General features: G+C 47.0%; 2 protein-coding genes across 3 annotated transcripts; one reads left to right on the top strand and one right to left on the bottom strand.

Moving 5' to 3' along the window:
- Positions 1-14,382: 14,382 nt before the first annotated feature.
- Positions 14,383-18,331, top strand: LOC119318317 (alpha/beta hydrolase domain-containing protein 17C-like). 2 transcript variants are annotated; one of them, XM_037592853.1, is made up of 6 exons: positions 14,386-14,904; positions 16,022-16,058; positions 16,804-17,040; positions 17,138-17,185; positions 17,618-17,815; positions 17,931-18,331. In XM_037592853.1, the coding sequence occupies exons 1-6, from the start codon at positions 14,609-14,611 to the stop codon at positions 17,943-17,945; spliced, it is 831 nt and encodes a 276-aa protein (XP_037448750.1). In that variant the 5' UTR covers positions 14,386-14,608; the 3' UTR covers positions 17,946-18,331. The 2 variants fall into 2 exon arrangements, with proteins under 2 accessions (XP_037448749.1, XP_037448750.1); XM_037592852.1 differs by having other exon boundaries at positions 14,383-14,904; positions 17,618-18,331.
- Positions 18,332-18,578: 247 nt separating this feature from the next.
- On the bottom strand, positions 18,579-19,718 carry LOC119318318. Its single transcript, XM_037592854.1, has 2 exons — positions 19,072-19,718; positions 18,579-18,720 (listed from the first exon to the last, which is right to left on the bottom strand). The coding sequence occupies exons 1-2, from the start codon at positions 19,666-19,668 to the stop codon at positions 18,658-18,660; spliced, it is 660 nt and encodes a 219-aa protein (XP_037448751.1). The 5' UTR covers positions 19,669-19,718; the 3' UTR covers positions 18,579-18,657.
- Between the last annotated feature and the right edge of the window lie 4,290 nt (positions 19,719-24,008).

Below are 24,008 nucleotides of genomic sequence, written 5' to 3'. Positions count from 1 at the left end.
TTAGGAGGAACTGATTTGTGCACAACACCTGGTTCAGCAACAGCAAAGACAACAGGTGGCTCTGCATCTATTTGCTGTGCATCTTGATCTTCTCCAATTGGTGGTTCAATAACTACCTTTCCCTTTATAACTGTCAGTGACTATGTCTGGGTGCTCTCAAATTCTCTCAGCATGCGAACTACTTCAATGTTGCCTTTAATGACACAAACACCTTGCAACCCTATATCTTCCTCTTTCAAGTAGCAAAGACTGTCATCCTTATAGTATCCATTGGTGACCATTACATTGACCAAACTACCATAAGTGATTTCTCTTTCAAACATCTTAACAAGAGCATACATCTTCCCAGGAAACTGGAAATAGATTGACCATAAATCCTCAGTGACGGTGTCCTGGACTAGGGGGTACTCACCACGTCGTCTCCCGATCTATTAGATTGGGCCGAGGCCCTCCATGGCCGTATACTCATGGGCTAGTTCGGACAGCTGCCGCATACAAGGAAGATTCCACAAAGACTTGGCGATCAAGAGAAGAACTTCTCCTCACCGGCGTATTCGGCTAGGACTCTTGTTAACCTAGGCCTCTGGTGCATTATATAAACCAGGGCCAGGCTAGTCGATAGAATATACAACATACAGAACAACAATCATACCATAGGCTAGCTTCTAGGGTTTAGCCTCTCCGATCTCGTGGTAGATCTACTCTTGTACTACCCATATCATCAATATTAATCAAGCAGGACGTAGGGTTTTACCTCCATCAAGAGGGCCCAAACCTGGGTAAAACTTCGTGTCCCTTGCCTCCTGTTACCATCCGGCCTAGACGCATAGTTCGGGACCCCCTACCCGAGATACACCGGTTTTGACACCGACATTGGTGCTTTCATTGAGAGTTCCGCTGTGTGATCAACAAAAGGATCAATGGCTCGCCTGCAGATCAACTGCGACTTTGGCGTCTTCATCACCAGTTCGACTGGTCATTTTGGCTCGACCAAGAATTGTGCCCCGTGTTTGGATCACCATGTTCGGACGAGGGCCTTCATCAAACATCAACTCTGATCTCTATCAAGATCATGGAGGAATCATCTATGGAGCTCGGGGGCTCAACGTCAACATTGCCCTCAAGCGACCGTGCTGTTTTTTTGGACAGCGAACTCGTATCTGCCGCCACCACCTCCTCGAGTATCGCTTTAACGATCGCTTTGGTGCAATTGTGCGGAATTGAGTCTACAACAACCCTGGAAAATTTCGTCGAGTTCCGATGGAGGAATCTCTGGCAATCCACGATATACCGGAGCCCTGTCAAATTTGGATGAGTATAGGGCGTGGTGTCCAGCTTCTAGCTCGGACGTCCTTTGGAAGATCCAACCGTTTATCGGCTGCGTAATTCCTATATCTACCACCTCTCAACATTTCAGCTCGATCCGACCGTCCAAACTCCGGGAAACTTCCGATTAGTGCATCAATTTTCGGATCTGTTTTCTGTGCGAAAACGAATCCTACTCGAGTTCATCTTTTTTATGAACGGGATTTTGGACATCCCTTTTGAAGGAAGTTTTGTATGAGGTATTGTGTTTTGTTCCCGAACACATCCCACTAACTTTAAAATCTTTTGAACGTGATCTTCAACATCATGCTGGAGTCAAACCAGTTCGGCAATATTACTCCACGGCTGCCGACCTGCGCTAGACACGTCGTCACTTTAGCCGAGCTCAACTTCTTCGGATCATCATCTCGGCAAGCCGAACAAGAGTCCGACATCGCGAAGGATAAATCATCATCAACGTCGCCGCCCCGCGGATTACACGGAGCGGGCGTACCGGCATCGCCGCACGGTCGCTTCATCAAGCCGGCATCGACCACGTCACGACCTGCATCGACAGGGCCGCACTATTGCTTCTTCAAGCTGGTGTCCATCACGCCGACCTACTTCGACTCATCGGCTGACGTCGAAGCTTCGACATCTCGGCTGGACCGGGGGCTTCGCCATCTCTTCATCAACCTACTCCGGACACTTCGGCGTCACTAGCTGACCAGCTCCGTCACGTTAGCTGGGCCGAGGGCTTTGCCTCGGCGAGTCAACCTTTACCAGCATTGCCGTGCCATCGTTTTATCGCCCATCAGGCAGTGGGTGTGCGGAGCGAGTCCCAATTTTGGGAATCACCTTCCTTCGGATTGCTACAACAAATAAACCAGGTGCTATTAATCCCAGTATTTTTTGCTTGTTTGGGTTCATTTTTCCAAGGAATTATTACTCTGATTTTTCCACGATATGTACAGAGGTCTATCAAATGGTGACCGCATTAACGACGGTCGCGTGGTGATCCGATCAGTTTCCGTACATAGTCCGGCGAACGCCGCATCCGGAGCTCGGGCCGACCTGTGAATTCAGGCTTTGCCACGCCTTTACTACATCATGCCGACGCCCTGCATCGACATTGACTTCGGCGTCAGGCCATATTTCTTCTATTCCTCACTTTGCATAAATTATTTATTATGCAACATTTTTTTAATTATCATTATTACTATTATCTCCGGTTTGCACTATTTTTTGTGCACAGGAAAATGATCCGAGGACTTCGGCGTCACTCTGCCGGTCTGCATTGACCGTGCTATGTCACCACTTCGGCGTGTCGAGCTCTCCGCTCCGCCACCTCGGGACCAGCTTGGAGGATGGAACCTTGCCCCGCATCAAGCTTGGACCGCGTCATCAATACCGAACACATTAACCAGCTAAGTCGCTTTCATGCTCAAAGCTTTAATTTCTAACTTGTGTTCAATTCGACCAAGCATTATACTTTTTTTAGAAAAAATTTGCTTGTAAAAAATTTCCTTGTCCAAACTTTGTTTGTAACGCATAAATTCAAATACCCAATTCATTTGGGGGCTTCCTTCATGAAGCTTTTCCACTTGCATATGATTATACTTGTACGGCTTCGTTCCTTGTTCGTGTATTACGCCACAATATGCACCATATTGACTTAAGTGATTTGCAAGCTGGGTTGCCTCGCTCCTGTGTTTACCCCTACGTTCCTGATTGTTCGGCTAGAGAGTAAAGGGAGCACCTCTATGATTGTCACGATCGGGTCGCCCGAGTCGGACCTCAGACTGGGTGAAGCCGAAAGCTAGCGCTCTTATAGTTTTCAATGATGGTCGGCACACAACGGAACTCATGAGTACAAAAAATCTATTGCACAAGTCTCATAATAACAATGAGCACCGAAGAAAGGTATCGGTGGGGGTACTATTTTCTTCGAAGATGCTTCTTACACTTCACGGTAATATAGCATAAGTTCCCTGAGCGCGCTTTTTCTCTTACAGCCTTATGGCCTGATTGCCTGGTTATTGGAAACACCATCGATATTCTCGACCGATGGAGTACATAACACTTTTCAGTCCTTGACCGAAGAGGGAGAAGCTGACGGTCGGTTTAGGCGCGTTTAAAGTTCGGTTGAACATAGATATGATATAAGTACTTCGGTACATGCAATCATTCTTCTACCCAAGTCACTTGGGGGCTCTTAAGTTTATTTGAGCCGTTTTATAATAAGTGTTCTTCTTCTTAGTTGTTGCAAAGTTTTTTTATTATTATTTATCACTCCTTTTTTCGACACGAGTGTGCGGTCACTAGCCGGGGAGCCTAATTTCTCTCTCAAAGCCGCTAGAGTTTAGTTTGCTAAACTGGCCTGATGAGAAGTACTCCGCCCTCGGGATAGGAGGTTGAAGCCGTAGGCTGACCCGCTCAAAGTCTTGAGTTAGGATGTATCATGTTAAAGCACGACAGAAGCACTTCTTTTTTCTAAGACCAACTTTCGGATTGGCACCGAACACTTGATATTGTTCGGACGTCATGTTTTTACTGACGTTTCTTGGTTTTCCAAGCTTTTTGGCACTTTAAACTATTTGTGCTTTTCCAGCATTAGTCTCGCAGTCCAACGCCGGACACCTTTAGGGATTCGACAAAAACATTCTCAGATATTGCTATATATGCATCGGTTTCGAATTGTGTCTTCGGTCAATAGTTGGGTTGCCCGGCTCCTCCACTTGCTTCCTACGTTCCGTTTTGTTCGGCTAGGCGTGCAAAGGGAGAACCACTGCGATTGTGCTTCCAGCTCACATGGTTAAGCACCTCAGTGGAGAAAGCCGAAAACTGACTTTCACAATAAGCGTAAACTGGTCAACGATCCGATGACTATGTTAAATGATGGGTCGTTCATAACATTGGCCGAAGTGTTTACGGCTTGACCCCGACTGTCGCCAAACACTACCGGGGGCTACTAACTGGCTTCCCAAACTAAATCTTCAATATTTTGCTCTTACATTAGAGCTGAGGTTTAATGATCATGCTTAGCATGACAACCCAAAGAAAGGAACCGATAGCGGGACTATTTTCTTTGGAAGACATTTTTTTTGTTAAACAGTAATATAACTCTCTACGTACCTTTGTTTATAAAACCGTATGGCCAGATTGACTTGTTTGTTGTAAATCTTTGCCCTCATAAAGGCTTTATAAAGTAGGACAAACACTCCTCGGCTACTGGCCGAGGAGGTGGAAGCCGATGGTCGGTCAACAAAGTTTTGTACAATGCGGATCCGAGCATTAATGACGTAAAGTACTTGGATACATAGAGTCATTACACATAATTTGTGATTTTACTATGAATATTGATCCTTAATTTGGCCACCCGTGCCCGCATTAAGGCTCGGGGCTACTGGGCTTCGGGCTTATTATTTACAAATATTAAAGGGGCACATTGATCCCCTGATCTGGTGTTACCACCCGACCAGTGTCTCGGGGGCTACTGCATTGCTTGTCCAATGTAGAAAATTTTATGTGCAATATAGTTTCCGAGGAGATTTTGATCCTCAGGTTGGTCGGCCGCACCCAACCTGAGTCTCGAGGACTGAGCATGCCGCTTTTAGTGTGCCAAAGTATTCTGCCGAGCTTGGACTTGATCCTCAGGCTGATTTTGCAAATCAACCTGAGTCTCAGCGGCTACTGGGATCAGCGGTCTTACGTCATCCTTCAGGTGCATCTCGGGTTTTAGACCGATACACACCTTGAGGGCTACTGGCTATATATCTCGACAGAGAATAAATTGCACCAATAAAAAATATTCACAAAAATCGGCCCACATTCGGGGTGGTGCACCACCTCGGAAGCAACCCGACATAAAGCTCGGGCGCTAGTGGCTAGCTCCATAGAGGGCATTTCCGGCATTAAGCTCAACTAAACTCCTTCAAACTTCTTTGAACCAAGGTGATTTACGACACCTCGGATATAGTCCGGCGTTGGAGTTCGGATACATAGTTCGGCATTGGAGCTCGGATACATTCCGGTGTTAGAGCTGGGAAGCGGTCCGGCGTTGGTGCTCGGTTGCAAAAGATACCTCGAATACAGTCCGGCGTTGGAGCTCGGACGCAAGAGGACGCTGCCGCCCGGGAACAATTTCAAACCCGAGGTGTGGCATAAAAATAGCAAGGCATTGGTAAAGGCCGGAAACTTAAAGGGGCTCCTCGGATACCCGATGTGTTAACTCGTCGAATGCATTTCGGCGATCCTCAAGATTGAAGATAAAGAAGATTTGTTGAACCAGTTTTCAAGACCAATGATCGAAGATGAAGAACAGTTCAGAAGAATCGAGGAGCGTCCCTAACTTGAAGACCGGTTCAGGGGGCTACTGACGGTGTCCTGGACTAGGGGGTACTCACCACGTCGTCTCCCGGTCTATTAGATTGGGCCGAGGCCCCGCATGGCCGTATACTCATGGGCCAGTTCGGACAGCTGCCGCGTACAAGGAAGATTCCACAAAGACTTGGCGATCAAGACAAGGACTTCTCCTCACCGGCGTATTCGGCTAGGACTCTTGTTAACCTAGGCCTCTGGTGCATTATATAAACCAGGGCCATGCTAGTCGATATAATATACAACATACAGAACAACAATCATACCATAGGCTAGCTTCTAGGGTTTAGCCTCTCCGATCTCGTGGTAGATCTACTCTTGTACTACCCATATCATCAATATTAATCAAGCAGGACGTAGGGTTTTACCTCCATCAAGAGGGCCCGAACCTGGGTAAAACTTCGTGTCCTTTGCCTCCTGTTACCATCCGGCCTAGACACACAGTTCGGGACTCCCTACCCGAGATCCGCCCGTTTTGACACCGACACTCAGGCCTAAAATGGACATACAAATGAATATTAATAAGTCAATTGTATCAACATAACTGGCCATTATATCTGACCATTAGAATGCACTATTAAAAAAAATTAGAACCATCAAATTAGTACTAACATTACTAGCATAGACAAATGAATATCTTCAGGCCTAATATAGCTCACCATTACAATGCAGTGTAAGCAAAATTACCAAGTCAATTATAGTAACATGACTATAACATAAATGAACACTACAGTGTGATTTTCTCCAAAAATCCAGAACCCTACAATACTACTAACATAACTGAACCCTGACTGAAGATGTGATATTCGATAAATATTCAGGACAACAATCACTTCTAAATGACTAACAAATCAATATTCAGAACTAGAATCTTTGTTCAATGTATAAAACAGATCCAGTAGTAAGGAAAGATTGAAAGAACATATTTTGAAAGATTTAGATTACCTAGCTGAAGATGGGGCGAACGGGAGCACATCCTCGGGACCAATCTGCGAAGCTGCTTCCTCGGTACCAGGCTCCGACAACAGGCCCACCGCCGCGGCCGACTCTGGATCTAGGTCGCAGCCGCCATCGGTGTGGGGGCCGATGCCTCCGCATTGCGAGCGCAGCCGCTTCTGCCCTGAAGTAGTACCACTGCGCTCGCCGCTGAGTGCGTCGTCGCCGCTTCCGTCGACTCCGTGTGCGCCGTCGCCACCGGAGCTGGTCGCCATCGGAGCGGAGCGGGGAAGGACTGAATCGAGGGGTGTACTGAATTGACGGGGGGAACGGCTTGACCTAGTAGACGGGCGCGCCGAAACGGCTGTCTCTCGCCGTCTAACGACGTCCGTCAACACGCACCACGTCAGCCCGACAGGCGGGACCCACTGTCGGATTCACTATTTTCTGGGCTAAAACGCAGCGTCAGTGCTCCGCATTACAGATTAGCCCCATTGTTGGTGGTTTTTTGTGAACTGCCTCGAATGTGGTACCGATCTGTTACCCTAGTCCATAATGTGGTGGTTTTGAGTAAATAGCTCATGGGCCACACCGTTCGCATCTCTAGGACAATGTTTGAAATCAACGGTTCCAATTTGAAGTGACGTGTTCACACAATCAGCATATATCGCTGCTGCCGAGTCCCACCATTGCATTTGTCCTTGATAAAAGCTAATGACTTCAATCGTATCAAATTTCGCCTGCACCTTGTTAGCTCCAATATGATTTGCAAGATGTAGTCCATCCCGCATAGCTAAAGCCTCCATCATTGCCGCATTTGCTGCATGTGGATTGTAGACACACTTGCCTGCAATGAAAGATCCATTTACGCCTCAAATGATGCATCAACGTTTAGCCTCAAATAACTAAGGTTTTTTTGGACCATTTACGGATATTACTTTGGATGTTTCGTCGATTCAGATTTGCATTATTTGTAGCAATTGCCAGAACCGAAACCGGCCAACGACGAAACAGGGGCACCCTTTCCGAATGTGTGGTCTGCCTTCTCAACCACCGAAGGTACCATCAACCTACTGCAACCACCGCTTGAATCTCCACTGATTTTTTACCATGCATCAAAGCTGACGAAGATATGAATATATGTTCAAGGACCACTGACCCCGACAAACCAGTAGCTATAGCTTCTTGAATTAGGCTCTCAATTCTTGGTCTCTCCCATGGATAAACAACCTTGCCACAAGTGAACAAAAGGTGCCTGACATCTTCGGATCCTTTGTTGCAAATAGGACAATGACCCTCATGGCCAATATGTCGATTAGTAAGAATACATTTTAAAGGTAGTATGCCATGAAGAGTCCTCCAACAGAAAATCTAAACTTTCCTATGAATCTTCAGATCCGATAGTTTCTTCCAAACAAGATTATTAGAAGAAGGTCTGATGCAGCCAAAGGAAATGATCTACCTCCGAACTGGTGGTTCCATTCTAAATGGTAGGCTGTGCGGACAAAGAAGATTTCGTTCTGTATTGAATGGCATGCAATGAAGTCATTAAAGGCACATATGTTTAGTGGGATTTGCAGAATCCGTCATGCATACATGAAACCAAAGGTGGCATTAACTAGCTCCTAATCCTATCTACCAGTAATGGGGTTAATGAGTTCGCTAACCTTAGTTAATAGTTGATGATCCTCGTTGAGTGATGATCATCTTACCAGGGCTAGATGGGACTGAAGGGTGACGTCCGCTCCTACGTTTAAATCCTACGCACGTCGCACTAGTTCACTTGCGTGACGGTTATTTTTGTTTAGCTCTCCGTATGTAAATATGTATGAAAGCATCGTGAGAAACAGGAACACCTACGAGGTTTAGCAAACTCAGGCAGAAATCGTCGGCGCCCATGATCTCATCAGTTCACTAAAAATTTGGGTATGAACTAAGTATTGTATGCAATGGAGGAGCTTGATAAAAAATCCAATCTAAGCTCGCCTAAAGAAAATCCTTCACAACTTGATCCAAGGCTGGGGGCCAAAGCCCCCCCCCCCCCCCCAAAAAAAGTTTTGAAAATGGGGAATATGCATTATGCACGGTTTACTTAAATAATACTTAAAATAGAGTGAATAACCAAGATTTCTTGCTGATACTCTAATAAAAAAGAAATATATTCAATGAATAGGATACGATCCATTGAGTTCTCTTCGCATTCCTTTGTGAAATAGTAGAATGAGAGAGGTAATGAATCTTAAACCCATTGATAAAAAAGAGAGGATAGATAATATAGGTAGGGAATAAAAGAGGATTTGGGGATAGAGTGAGCCCTCACAACTTATAAAGTCGCCAGATGTTCCTTTTACTAGAAATTTCATTGTTGTGAGTATTGACATGTAGAATGGGACTCCCTCCTTTTGCGTCAGTCGGTTTCAACTTTTACAGAGGAGTGAGAGAGGGAGTGGAGAGAACGGTGCATGCATGCATTCTCTCACCCCATACACTGGACACACATTTTATTTCCATCCTCATATTTATAATGATTCATATCTTTTGAATAAAACGTTCACTATCGAAACATTTTTTTATATTTGAATTCGTGTGTGGAGACCTTCAGAACAAGATCAATTTTGGATATGTTCGAATTACATTTTTCAATTATATTTAAAATCACTTTCATTAAACCTTAAAATGTTTCACTATTTCATAGAAGTGATTTCTACGGTTTCAAATATTTTCACAAAATGGACAATGGAACTCACAAACACATTGAAATATCTTTCGTATATTATGAAAAAACATGTTTAATAAATTTTTATTAATCAATTCCGCACTTTTTTACCGGATTTGAGAACATCAATTTCACACATTTGAAAACATAGGTTTTAGTCATTTCAAAGAACTACCTTTGTTCATTTCATAAAACTAATTTCATTCATTGAAAAAATGATTTCACTCGTTTCAATACCAAATTTTAGTCATCTAGAAACAATTGACTCATTTCAAAAACACATTTAGCCCATTTTAAAAAACTGATTCCATTCATTTCATATAACACATTTCACTTGTTTTAAAAAAGAAGGTTTCACGTATATTTAAAAACTCATTTTCATTTTTTTTCAAAAGTCTAATTTCACGCATTAAAAAAACCTGAGTTCGTACATCTGAAAAAATGATTTTCTTATTAAAATATTCCACTCATATATTTGAAAATACCAGCTTCATATATTTGAAATAATAAGTTTAACATACACCAAAATATGTGTCATGTGTATGAAAATATTGGTTTGGTTTCACTTACTTCAGAAAACTATCATTTAAAAAAAATTCACTCGTTTCAAAACAATGTTTCAGTAATTAAAATAATTTGAAGTTATCAGCTTCACATTGTGTAAGTAACTAGTTTCACATTTTTAAAATAATAAGTTTCACATATTTCACACTAAAATATGTTTCATATGCATGAAAAATAAATTTCACTCATTTCAAAAAAAATTGGTTTCACTAAATTCAAAAAAGTTATTCCACTTATTTCCAGAAAATTGATTTCACTCATTTGGAACATTGAAATTTAAACATGTTTGAACGCATCCAAAATTGATCTTGTTCTAAAGGTCTTGGCGCTTGGAGTTCAAATATATAAAAAATAAAAAATGGAATTTTAGTTTGAAAGATATAAATTTTCTAAAACATCAAAAGAAAATTAAACTGTATGGACTTTGTGTAGGGATAGACCACATGCATGCGCACTATTCTCTGGTTTTCTCTCTCGCCTTCTGACAAAAAGTACTAGCAACATACGTGGCCATGGGCAGCCCGGCCCAGATGACCTGACGCGACCTGGCCTGAAAATCCCGGGCCGGGCTCGGGCCTAAAAATTTAGTCCGTCGGGCAGATCGGGCCATGCTTGGGCCTGCGAAAAATGGGTTTTTAGCCGTGGTCGGGCCAGAGCGGCCGGGTCATGTCAGGCTTTTTTGGGCTTGGGCCCGATTTAGTAGGCCCGGTGGTCGGGCCGGGCTTAGGCCTGGGTTTTCAGCAACGGGCTTTTTTGGCCCGACCCGAGATATGGCCAGGTATAACTAGGAACAAGCCAAGGTGAGTTGACATATTGGGAGATTCAATTAGAAGCAATGTGAATACATAAAAAATATGCATACATTTAAACCCTTTGTGTGGTGGATGCTTCACCGGTATCGCCCTACTACCAATTCCTGCTTCCAGTGGATAATCATGTTTGCTTGGTACATTGAAATTTTGCAGGAAAAAATGTACTCATCTCCACAGACCCGTGGACTCGATGGGCGCCTTCGTCTTTGTCGGGGCGGCACAGTGGCCCTAGCCGGTGGTCGTTGAAGCACCAGAAGTTGAAGGTGACAAAGGGTCCGGAAGCGTGCTTAATTTGATCATCCCCTTCAAAGTTGGGGCGACGCATTTTCAGCACCCCCCCTCTTGCGGCAGTGGTGTTTGTGACATGGTCGATCGTGCGGTGCTTCTGGTCCGGAGTCGCTGCAAAAATCAATGCACCAATTGCAGTACAATAGAGTTGTAATTCACTAGTTATTCCAGATGCTCGCCAAAGCTGAAAAAACCCAGAGGTTATTTGGATTCCTCGGAAACCCCCGCCTACATCACCATTCAATATTTCTTGCCCTACTATAGGCCAAACTACCTGAGCACTGGGTCCAATGTGAGTAGGATCACTTAGCCATGCTTCATAATTGGAAAAACAGGGGCCATGAAAGTACATGCCACTCAGCCAAAGAAAGATAATGGAAAGTTGCCCGAAATGAGCACTAAAGACTTTTCGAGAAATCTCCTCCAAATCACCAATATGACTATCGAAAATAGAATAGTCCATTTATACAGAATGGTAAAGAGGGCTCCTCTATGGTTATCAATTCCAGAAATCCATACAAATACGAAAGGGTATTTTATCCTTACCAACTGGATCTTGTTGCACCCGGTAACAAACATTCATAAACCATTTCTCGAAGTACGTGTCCGGATAGCCCAAAATGTTCATATCTATGCTCCATTTCTAGCTCGGTCGGCCTTTTTCATAGCCCTCCGTAGGCAGGCCACGCCGAACCTGGCTTGCTCGACGGGGGATGCTAGGGGGGCACGATATGGCGAGGATCCGCTCCGATGACATCTGTTGGTGTGTTGGCGTGCTATTGGCGCATTTTTATTCTCGAGTTTCCATCGTCAAATCGACCGACTGGTGAGGATTCGCGCCAATTGTATCTGGTTTTCGCGTGGTTCTTTCCATTTTACCGAACGCATCTCTTCTTCTACAATGAATACATGAATCCCCGCCTCATCGAGGTGTCCGCGAGACCAAAAGGAAAATCGGCACAGTTCGTACGCGAAAGTGGTGTCAACCGGCAGCAGGAGGACAGGCGAAATGTTGCAGTGAAAAAGAAAAAAACACTTGTGCGCTTCCCTTCCCGGCGCATGGGAGATGGCATCAACGAGGGGATCTCGAGGCGTGGCAGCTGGCGTGGGGCCGGGGTGACAGTGGGCTGGGCCCGCACGCAGTCTCACCAGTCATCACTCGGCTCGAGCAGAGCGGAGCAGTCACTCAGCAGCCGCCATCACTCCCGTCAGTCGGCTAGTCATTCGCCGCACGCAAACACCCAGAGAACTATCCATGCTCTGCTCTTCGTTTTTCTTTTGACCGAATCTTGACCACGTTACCACCCGCGGTTAATTACTTTTTCTTCTTCTATTTGGAACTTGTTCAAGGGCAATTCCAACGTAGGACCTCAAACACACGTTCGTTTTATTCGATTTTCGTTTGTTTGAGGATGACAGTGAAATGGTGTCCATCCGAATTTGTGGATGCGTCGGCCGTTCGCCCAATGGACGGCCGAATTTCAGCCGCATCTTATCAGGCTACATGAATCTTTTAGTACATTAACCAAATCTTAACTGGGCATTTAAAAAATCCAACTTTCATAACTACTCTCATAAGTTGGATTAATATATTTTTGATGCTTTCATTGTTAATCTACGGATTCTCGATTTTATATATTTCTTTTTTCTTCGATTCTAAAGAAGTACCCATCAAATCTCATCTCTAGCCTCCATTCTAACAAGGAGTGCACGAGCATCTATCATATTTTGCCCAATCAAAAGATCGATGTATTCTTCTTCTCAATACCAGAATTTGTATCCATCCTACATACAATTTTGCGTGTGAGCCAAGAGCTATTGAAATTACGCCGAATCCGAAAGCACAACCGAAGAAAAAAAAGCATATACCTTATCTTTTTCGCACTTGATGAACACCCACCTTGGATGTTTCGGCGTGGTAGAAACGCGGCGAATGACCTGCCGCTCGTAGTCGTCGCACTTTATGAGCGGCAAAGATGAGCTGAGCACCCGCTGGGCCAGCGCCGACCTCGAACGACGGCCGGGCGTATGTTTGCCGGCGCCGTTAAGGCGGGGTAGATCCGAGCGGCTAGAGGCGGAGTCCATGCCTGCATGCGACGCAGAGATGTTGCGGGGGCTGTGCGTTCCGGTGCCCGGCCAATCCCTGGCTAGGCACAGCTCACCGGTGGCCAGATCCGCACAAATGAGGCGGCCAGATGCGCTCAAATCCGACGGCCCGACAGGACAACGACGCGGCTGAGACAAATGCCAGAGGGGTGGGCGGCAGGAGGAGGAGGGGGGTGCGCCGAGCAGGGGCTGGCCGAGAAAATGGCGGCGATGATGATGGCGGGGTAGGGTTCGAGGGAGGGGAGGGGGGGCTGGGGAAGAAAAGGGGCGCCTGTGTTCCCCGACGGGCGGGCCAGGGGAGGACACGAGGACGCGTCACGCCGTCAGCGCGTGTCCGTTTCGACGCAAATGCGGCCGATAGTTGGGCCGAGAATGGATTGGAAGCGAACTAAAAACAAACGTCTGTCCGTTTGCTCCCACAAGTTGGGTCGTATTTTGTGTCCGTCTATCCTCAAACGGACGCAACTGAATGATTTGGGATCGTGCATTGGAGTTGCCCTATAACACACTCACGATTAACTCATTCTTGGGTGGAATGTGCCTAGCATGTTCGTTACAGTACCTTGTCAATAGCTCGTTCAGAAGAGAAAATGCAGTTGACCTATATGGTTGTTTCCTTTCTTCTTCTTTTTTATACCTTAGAAAATACACACACACGTTTGAGAAACAACCATTTTTCTAACCTTAGACAATGCACACACACATTTGAGAAACACCCAGGTGGTGGATGGTCATGGCAGTGGTACTTCAAGCACACCAGAGATCAAAACCATGCTTGACGCTCTGTTTGTTTTAAAAAAAGCTTTTGATCTATTCATCAACTGTCAAGATAGCACAAAAAACATCAAAAGTTTTTTTGAATTCGTAGACCACCTAACGACGACTACAAGCACTGGAGCCAGCCGAAGCCACACCGCCGTCATGGCCCCTCCCTCATCAGAGTCGGGCAAACATTATTGTAGCCTTGTTCGGGAAGTCGTCTATCTGCCAATGACCATGAGCGTTCAGTCGTCACTGCGTTGTGGTAGACATTTTTTCTCCTACAATTTGATCTATGAACCAAAGAGGCCTTAGGATTTATGTTTCTAAAATTTCAACGAAATACAATCACTCAATTACATCCATCCATCGCAAAAAGAGAGGGTATTTCTAGCATACTCTGCATACGTCGACTCCCGTACAGGCCGGGGAGTAGGATCTCTCGTTGTCTCCCACCCGCATTTCTCCCCGCATTTACACGCGCCCGTCCAAGAGAAGGAGGAACGGAAGTGGACTTGCCATCCATCCTCCTCCGTCGACACGCCACACAACCAAACCAAACCAGACCGAAAGCAGAGCGAGGAGGCCCGGCCAAAAGGAGCGGGGCGCCTCCCTCATAAGCGGAGGGGCGGGGCGCTAGCTGGCCGGCTCTCACGTTGCGGAATTCGGAGGGCCCCCACCAGGAATAGCCAGCCAGCCGTTCCCGGAGGGCGGAGGGCGGAGGGCGGAGGCGGAGGAGGGGATGGGGAACGTGACGTCGTCGGTGGCGGCGCGGCTGGCCTTCTTCCCGCCGGAGCCGGCGACGTACGAGGTGGCGGCGGAGGAGGGCGGGCTGCGGATGACGGGGGTGCTGCCCGACGCCAACGTCGACGTGCACGCGCTGCCCACCAGGGCCGGGACGCGCGTCGTCGCCGCCTTCTGGCGCTACCCCACCGCGCGCCTCACGCTGCTCTACTCCCACGGCAACGCCGCCGACCTCGGCCAGATGCTCGGCCTCTTCATGGAGCTCCGCTCCCACCTCCGCGTCAACATCATGTGGTCAGCCCGCCCCCACCCCTCCCTCTCCCCTCCCCGCCTCCGTAGCCTCTAGTTTCCCTCACACGGCCGCGTCATGCTCCCGCATTCACCTGCGACCTGCGCAATCGATATTCAGGTTCATCTTCTGCACTTCCGATTGGATTTGGCAGGCTGTTGGTGGTCGTATTCCTCGTAATATTCCGTATCCGGAGTTGTTTTCTGGCTCCAGCGCATGCTGATTCGGTTCGAGGAGGATTTAATCGGAGCTTCATCTTTGTCGTCTGCTAGTCAGCCAACCGTGAATAAATAATGAATTAGGTGGCGTTCGGAATTTTTTGATTGACCCGGAGAAGATCCGCTGGATAACTCTCTGCTGAATAGCCTGCTTCATTTTTAATTTTTTTAAGTTTGATTCAGACACAATTTGGGTTTTGCTTCTTCGTGGAGATAATCTGCTCCAACCATATCCTATCCTAGTCACAATTCCGGGGTAGAAACAAACAGCCAGTCGCCTACCTTTGATTATAGTACCAGGTCTGAGGTTAATTAATCCGGGGAGAAGATCCCAGGTTTTTCAACGGCTTCAATTATTGTAGTACCATATCATCAGGTTCTGCTCTGATGCTGATGCTAACGATTGCTCCCATGTGTGCTCTTCTGCTGATGTTGCTTTCAGCATTGTCAGTCAGTTAGTGGCCATCGATTCACCAATGACTATGAGCGTTCAGACGTCACCGTGCATGTGGCATAGATGCATTGTAAGGCCATTTGGTGTTGTGTGTTATAAGGGATCGAAGATATGAGAGTGCTGAGTATTGCAGTATACGGTTGTTTCCTTGTGGTGGTTGCACTGCAGATGACAACCTGCACGTTCCCTTTGGTGGGCAATCCAATAGATCTTCAAATTTGCGTTTTCTATGGGATATTGTCACATCTCATATTTGTGAGATTTCTTGCCTGCTGGATCTTGTTGATGTCTACTGCTTGACTTTTGAGACTTTTGAGTATTTTACACCAATTGAAAAGTAGTTTCTACCTGAATCTGATAGGACTGCAGATTTCTTGCCTGGTGGATCTTGCTGATGGGATTTTACTCCGACGAATCTACTAAATCTGTTTACTTGGTTTTCTTGTGCAGCTATGACTATTCAGGATATGGGGCCTCTACAGGAAAAGTAAGAATCTGAATCCCCAAGTAATTATAAGAACTCGAACGCGGTTCTCCTGTTGCTTAAATCTGCAGTTAAGCTGTCTTTTTTTGTCACGTCCCATTCCTACATAAACTCTCAAATTTTGTGATCATGATGTCCCCTGTATATGATAGTGCCACATTTTCATCAATTACTGACAACTATTGGATTGCATTGCTCCCTATCCTTTTCTCATAATCAGCTTTGTGTTCTTCGATAGGTGTGTGGGCACCCTTTCTTAAAAGCAAATAATAATTATTAGCCACTCCCATCTTTGTTGGCCTCATCTATAAAAGGACATCGGCAAATGGTTGGTCATGCTTTTTCATTCATATGCACTACAAACACCCCAAAAGTCATACTCGCTTTCTGCTATTCTAGTCCATGATGTTACCTTTGTTCTGGTTGTCATCCTTTTGACAAAGTTGCTAAAGTAAGGGACCAACAGCCCCAACACTTATCGGTTATCGGTCCCTACTCAAAACCTTCCTTTGGCCAATCAAATAATGAACTAGCATGTGTGCTTGTTCCCATATGCAATACATAGATTTTGTGAACTGTTGTACACTTACATGGGAGACAATTGTTGTTATAGCAGAATAAATGATAGTAGACATGTTCATGTGTATGCACTTATATATATTAGGTAGCTGAGTGGTACATTTTTCCTTGTGTGGAATACATAACCTAACTACGCTCCTTTTTTCGATCTTGTTTTCCGCTTCGGCAGCCATCGGAGTATAACACGTACTACGACATAGAGGCTGTCTACGACTGTTTGAAAAAGGAGTATGGGATAGGGCAAGAGGATCTGATCCTGTATGGGCAATCAGTTGGAAGCGGACCGACGTTGCACTTGGCCTCACGTTTGGAGAAACTAAGAGGGGTCGTCCTTCACAGCGGTATTCTGTCAGGCATACGCGTTTTGTATCCAGTGAAAGTGACACTTTGGTTTGATATCTTCAAGGTAAGTCTGGAAGTCTGGGTTATACGCCTTTTCACTTTGGTTCTGAAATGCCGGTCGTTTATTCTTCTAATCATCACCTTACTGCCAACGATTGCAGAACATCGACAAAATAAAGCAGGTCGAATGTCCAGTGCTGGTTATACATGTGAGTAGGGACTCACTTACCTTTTGCATTGATGTCCAGTCATCTTTTTCTCATAGCAAGTCTATCTCATTGATTTGTGTGTTCTGATGGAACTCCTATGATTTTGTTCCTTCCCATAAAGGAAGCTTATCTTCTCAGCCTTTGAAACTACAAAAATAGATTAAAAAAAACATATGATAGTTGCCACCACAAGAACTTGGTGGTGGTGTCCTGGACTCCTGATGCATATGGACAGTCTGCGTTTATTGGTGTCCCCTATGAAGCCTGCTCCGAATGCAGACTTAAATATTGTATTTAAACGTCTAATTAGCTGGAGTTCAAAATGTTTGTGGTTTCATTATCATTGTGCCAAGACTCAAGATTATGATATGCTTTATGGTCACTTCCAGCTGGATCTTTGCTTGATCTGGACTTTGCTGAATCACATTTCAGGGCACGGCGGACGACATCGTTGACTTCTCGCACGGCAAGCGCCTATGGGAGCTAGCGAAGGAGAAGTACGAGCCGCTGTGGGTCAAAGGTGGTGGCCACTGCAACCTGGAGACGTACCCCGAGTACATCCGGCACCTGCAGAAGTTCGTGAACGCGATGGAGAAGCTGGCGAAGGAGCGAGCGACAAAGGCGCCGCAGGTACCGCCGTCGAGCATGGGCGAAGTGAAACACAACAAGTGCTTGAGATTTGGGAAGTGATCGATGATCCTTGACCATGTCATCTCTCGCTAACTGTGTCGTTGCTCGCGTATAGACACTGATGATCTGATGGAGGAACGGAAGAAGCCAGTCGCGGCGGTGGTCTCCCCGTCGGGCTCCGATGACATGACACCGTGGGGGTGGGGGGAAGTGCAACGGCGTCGTCGCTTATCGCCGGTCCGGTCGGGGTTCGGGATTAGACAGGCTCCATGGCTGGAATGTGCTGGAGATGACTGAAGAGAAACAGAAGCCTAGTGGAGGAAGCATGCGGGAAATCATATATAGCCTGTTGTTGTTGGGTAGTGTTCAGTTGGGGCTCTCTCCTTTTTCTTTTTTATTCAGCCTGTGTATTAGTTGATGTGCAAAGAAGTGTCCATCACTCCTAATTGATTGCAAAGTGCATTGTGTGCTGTCAGGCAGTGGCACTTAGGTGTCTGCTTCATAGTTTCAGTTTCATTCTGCTTCTTGTCTGGGTTGCTGTGCTCAGTTCATAGCAGAGCCAAACAGGAGGAGGCAGGGGCTTAAACTTAACCTTAACCTGCCTTCACGACCAATTCTTTATTTTTTTCTAGAATAACAGCACGACCAATTCTTGGTCTAGGACAATGTGACATGGCATAATTAACCATGTCACATGAGAAGCTTGGTCAGTAAAACAAATGTCTTCTATGAACAGCGAATCCATTTCATATAAGTATCACATATTCACATGACTTGTGTTTGCTGTTTTACAGCAGAGTATTCCTTCAGCCTCTGTCAACTGGTCGCAACAAACAAACTAACTATAGGAGGTCCCTGAGAGTTGTCGTGGAAGGTGTCCTGGCAGTGGCAGTCTTCTTCTTCCCCTGGAGAAAAACAGGTCAAAACGGAGTACATCAATCTGAACTCTGTATTGTTCAGAAGCAACCATATATTGCAAGCCTACTCCCTCCGTCCGCAAATAAGTGTACTTCTAGCTTTTATTCTAAGTCAAAGTTTTAAAATTTTGACCAACTATATACAAAAAAGTAGTAATATATATGACATCAAATTTATATATTATGAAAGTATAATTCAAAACGGATCTAGGGATGCTAATTTAAGGCCATAAATGTTGCTACTTTTTTTTTATGAAGTTGGTCAAAGTTTTAAAATTTTGACTTAAGACAAATGCTAGAAGTACATTTATTCGCGGATGGAGGGAGTACTCTGCATACCTGGCGGTGGTTCCTTCGGCCCGGGGTGGCGATGTGCATCGGCCGGCCGTGCTCGTCGTAGAGCAGGAGGCCGCTGAACCGCGGCAGCTCGCACCGCATCCCCATCAGTATCCTCCTCTGCCACACCGGCCGCCCCGGCGTCATCGCCGCCGACGCCGGCGTCCCGGGCACTATCAGCGGCGAGGCCGTTGTCGTCGGTGGTGCCATCGACGGCGTCCCGTACCGCCCCTGCATCACCGGGTCCCCTCGGCCGGCCGTCGCCGTCTTGCGCGTGCACAGCGGCGCACCCGGCTCGATCCCGGCGGTGCTTCTGGTACTGGCACTACCCAACCGAGGAGGCTGAGCCTGAGCACGGACCGTCCTGTCCGGCGCGTCCGCGGCTTGCTGCCGGCTGCATCTCTCCTGCCTTCTGGGTGCCACATTAGCAGGTGGTTTCTGGAGCTGCGGTCGGCCGGAGTCCTGCACCCGGAGCACGAGCGCCTCCGGCCGGCGGTCGCCCTCGCCCCTGACGACGAATAGCGCCGTCGGCGTGCCGCGCCTCGGCTCCGGGTGCCGCTGCTTGGCCCTCCGTCGCAGCATCGACGCGCACAGCCCCATGGTTACTCCGATAGTATCTTTTTTGTCTTTGGATCAGGGGTTTTAGACGGACGGATCGGTGCTTGCTGGATGGATAATCTGCATCGGTTGGTTTCTTTAAGGTGGCAGCGGGTGGAGTGAGCCAGGCCGGGAAGTAAGAGAAAGGAAGGAAGATTTCGCCGGTAATCCTCTTCTTTCTTTCCGGGCCGGTAGAGTGCTACTGCTAGTCTACTATGGCGGAGTTGCTTCGTGATCGGAGTAAGACAGGCATTGCTTGTGGCTGGTTCGGACAAGTGACTTGCGAGCGAGGCCCTATGCGTGTAGGGTGTAGCGTAGTCGGCCGATGTGTTCCACTCACGGCCGCCGATCGACTCACCCGCCGCCGTGCCGGCTTGGGTGGCATGGGCTCCTAAGCTTCCTTGTGCCTTCCTTGCATGGGCTCCCAAGTTTGGTTTGGTGGCATTTGCACGCAAGTGATTGTGATGTGATGGCTGCTGTTTTCTGGTTTCGTGGGTGGAAGACAGGCTTCTCTTCGGCTGCATTTCTCCCTTTTTTTTAACAGTTTTGCTAGAACTCATCTAGATGAGATTTAATTTGGTCTCATTCACCTTTTATAGTCATTGGATGTGATACTATAAGATGCGTGTGTGCTGACGTGGGTTGTATCCATTCTTATTTTTCAGGTGAATGAGATCAAATTACGTCTCATCTAGATGAGTTCTAAGGTACTCCCCCTTTTTAACACGGAAACCATCATTGAGAAAATAGATCCTGCACAACAGGCTTTAGTATTGTAAATATATAATCCATCGAAAAAGAACGGGTTATTCTGGAGTAAATTGCAAGAAACCATCACATTAAGGCCCTATTTGGTTCATAAGTCCTAGGATTTTTTCTAGTCCCAACTAAAAAGTCTCTAGTTCCTAAAAAGTCTCTCCCTGTTTGTTTTCAGAGACTAAGGGGGTGTTTGTTTCCAGGGACTTTTTTGTGTAGGGACTAGAAAAAGTCCCTCTTAAAGACTTTTTTACCAAACGGGAGGGACTTTTTAGGGACTAAACTAGGGGTCTTTTTGGGACTTTTCCAACAATGCCCTTTCATGCACCTATTGGCCTGCCACCCCATAGTGTTGTTTGATTGTTATTTTTCTATATACTAGGAGCAACATGGTCATTTAATAACCTCTAGGAAAGGACTAGGGACTTTTTAGTCTATGGAAACAAACAGGGAGGGACTTTTTAGTTGGGACTAAAAAAAGTCCTAGGACTAGAGAACCAAACACAACCTAAAAAGTCCCTAGTCCCTTTCTAGAGGTTATTAAATGACCATGTTGCCCCTAGTATATAGAAAAATAACAATCAAACAACACCATGAGGTGGCGGGCCATTAAATGCATGGAGGGGCATTGTTGAAAAAGTCCCCAAAAAGACTCTCCTTGAGAGTCTTGTTCATTTAGTCCAAAATGCCTAGTTTAGTCCCTAAAAAGTCCTTCCCGTTTGATAAAAAAGTCTCTAAGAGGGACTTTTTCTAGTCCCTACATAAAAAAGTCCCTGAAAACAAACACCTCCTAAGAGCTAGGTTATCAGAAAACGTGACTTTTCACTTTTTTGATAGAAACCACCATGTCTAGCGTAATCTTTTTGTAAATTGTTAAGAATTAATTAGTAGATTAATTAGCACATGCTAATTAATGAATAATCATTAGTAAAGGGGTGTGCCCAACCTTGAATAGTCATGTCCCTTCTCTCTTTCTATAGAAACCTCTTCTTCCCACCTCTTCTAAATGTATATATACTTGAGAGTCAATGGAAACCAGGACTGATTGTCCTTTTGCTTTCAATCTCGTTTTACTCTAACACGTGATCAGCACTTGGACTCTACCGTGAGAGCAACTCGCATCAAGAGAAGGAAAGACGGGGGCCTCCACGGATGCGTTGGTGGCGCCACTGGATGCGGCGGTTCCATCTAGCGCTCGTGGCGGAGGCTTTGTATGGTGGAGATCGTGGACGAAGCTAGAAAAAATGTTTGATGGGGTCATGTCTATGACAGCGGGGTCATCTTGTCTAAATAAACAGTAATTAGTACTAAACTACTGAAGGACTAATGAAGGATTACCTAATTTCTTTAGGGTCAATTGACCCCAATGCTTACATGGGAGCTCCGTCTGGATGCGTTGCAAAATCGAAGGAACATGCAACGACGGGAACTCCACCACAGCGGCACCCCGGCCGGCCTTTCCGCGTGCTGGCGGCGGAGACGACTGGGCGTAGTGCACGGCGCGACGGCAGGCTGCGGACGGCTGCGACAGAACGTCGGGCATGCATGCAACCAGGGATTACTAATTGCCGTATTTTTATTCGTTCTGTGAGGAAGCAACGACTGACCATCCTCGAATGCATGTCTCGTTCGTTTGCTCTCGTTTTGATTAAACAAATATGCTAATCAATTACTATGTGATGTTTTCCGCATGCATATATTGGGAACAAGACCAACCCACGGACCGAAGGCAGCAACCACGGCCACTACGTCGCTCCGGCGCACCGCAACATCAACCCGGCGGTGACCTCGTTGAGCACGCATCAACAGCCACGACGTAGTTCTTCCAAGACGACACACGACACCGTTCGTCCAGAGTGGCACTCTGGTGTGTACCGTAAAACACAGTGGCATCCTCAGACGCCACACCAGCGAGAGACGGCCAGTGAGACCCGCTGCGACTCCCGACGGCGCGTTCTCAGGCACCACTACCGGAAAACGGCTCTACGCCGACGGCCAAAACTATGCCGATGGCAGCCGTCGGCCTACTTGGATCTATGCCGACAGCCTACTCCTGGCCGTCGGCTTACCCTTGCCGTCGGGCTACCCCTACCTACACCGACGGCAACCGTTGGCACACATCAGCCGTCGATATAGTTTAACAAACGCCGACAGCTGCCATCGGCATAAGTCAGTCGTAGGCATACATGTGGGCCCGGCGACCCCGCCCGTGACCAGCGGCTAACGGCGTCAAAGCTATGCCGACGGTCGGGACGGGCGGCCGTCGGCATACCTCAGCACGCCACGTCACTGATCCGCGGCGCAGATATGCCGACGGCAGCCGTCGGCATAGGCGCCACGTCGTCGATCCGCGCAACGTCGCCCGCCTAAACCCTGTCGTATGTATGCCAACGGCAATGCCGTCGGCATAGTTATTTTTTTACATGTGTTTTTTACATATGTTTTAATGCTTTTTTTTACATATGTTTTCATGCTTTTTTTACATATGTTTTTATGCTTTTTTACATATGTTTTTATGCTTTTTTATGTATTATATGAATATATGTGTAGTTTGTAATTTTTTCATAGATTATGAATATATATATATATATATATATATATATATATATATATATATATATATATATATATAGTTTGTATTTTTTTTGAGCACATTAATAATGTGCCGTCATGTTCTTTTGAATATAGGACATTATGTTTTATTAAAATCAAAAACAGCTATGCCGAAACATCTGGAGGGCAGCGCCGCGGTGTGCCCCCCTCACGGACAGCGCCGCCGCCGGCATCTGGAGGGCGGAAACAGCCGCATCGGGTCTATACGGAGGGGACGCATCTTCGAAGTGTTTCTATGGGATGACCTACCACAACCGGGTGGTGTTGTGGCATGTCCGAAGAGGCGGCACGCATCTCCGGGGCGCGGTCCCCCTAACGGACGGCGCCGCCGCCGGCACCTGAAGGGGGGAAACGGACGCATAGGGTCTACACGGAGGGGATGTAGTTGTCGGTTTGGCCCCGGATGTTGCTCCCAGGTGTCCCTCTGGGCTGACCTGACACAGCCGGGTGGAGAGGTCCACTGTTTAAAGCCGGTCCGTGGAAAGTTAAAGGGCTAGATCTCGTGGTCAACCGCTCCAGGGTTAGGCGGGACGGAGGCCCTGGGGGTAGCAATGCCACCGGGGCGTCGCACCGGCCCCTCATACATGCTGGGTGGTGTTGTGGCATGTTTGAAGAGGCGGCACGCGTGTCCAGGGTGTGCCCTCCCTCACGGACGGCGCCGCCGCCGGCACCTGGAGGAGGGAAACGGACGCGTCGGGTCTACACAGAGGGGATCTTGTTGTGGGTCTGGCCCGGTTGTTGCTCCAAAGTGTTCCTATGGGCTGACCTAACACAACCGGGTGGGGAGGTCCGCTGGTCAAAGCCCGTCCGTGCAAAGTCAAAGGGCTAGATCCCGTGGTCAAACGCTACAGGGTTAGGCGGGACGGGGGCCCTGGGGGGTAGCAATGCCACCGGAGCGTCGCACCGGGCCCTCATACATGCGGGATGGTGTGGTGGCATGTTCGAAGAGGCGGCACGCGTCTCCGGGGCGTGCC

This window comes from Triticum dicoccoides, chromosome 6A, assembly GCF_002162155.2.
Source record: "Triticum dicoccoides isolate Atlit2015 ecotype Zavitan chromosome 6A, WEW_v2.0, whole genome shotgun sequence".
Taxonomy (NCBI): domain Eukaryota; kingdom Viridiplantae; phylum Streptophyta; class Magnoliopsida; order Poales; family Poaceae; genus Triticum; species Triticum dicoccoides.
Note: the sequence above shows the minus strand (reverse complement) of the source record. Positions and strands in the feature narration are given on the sequence as shown.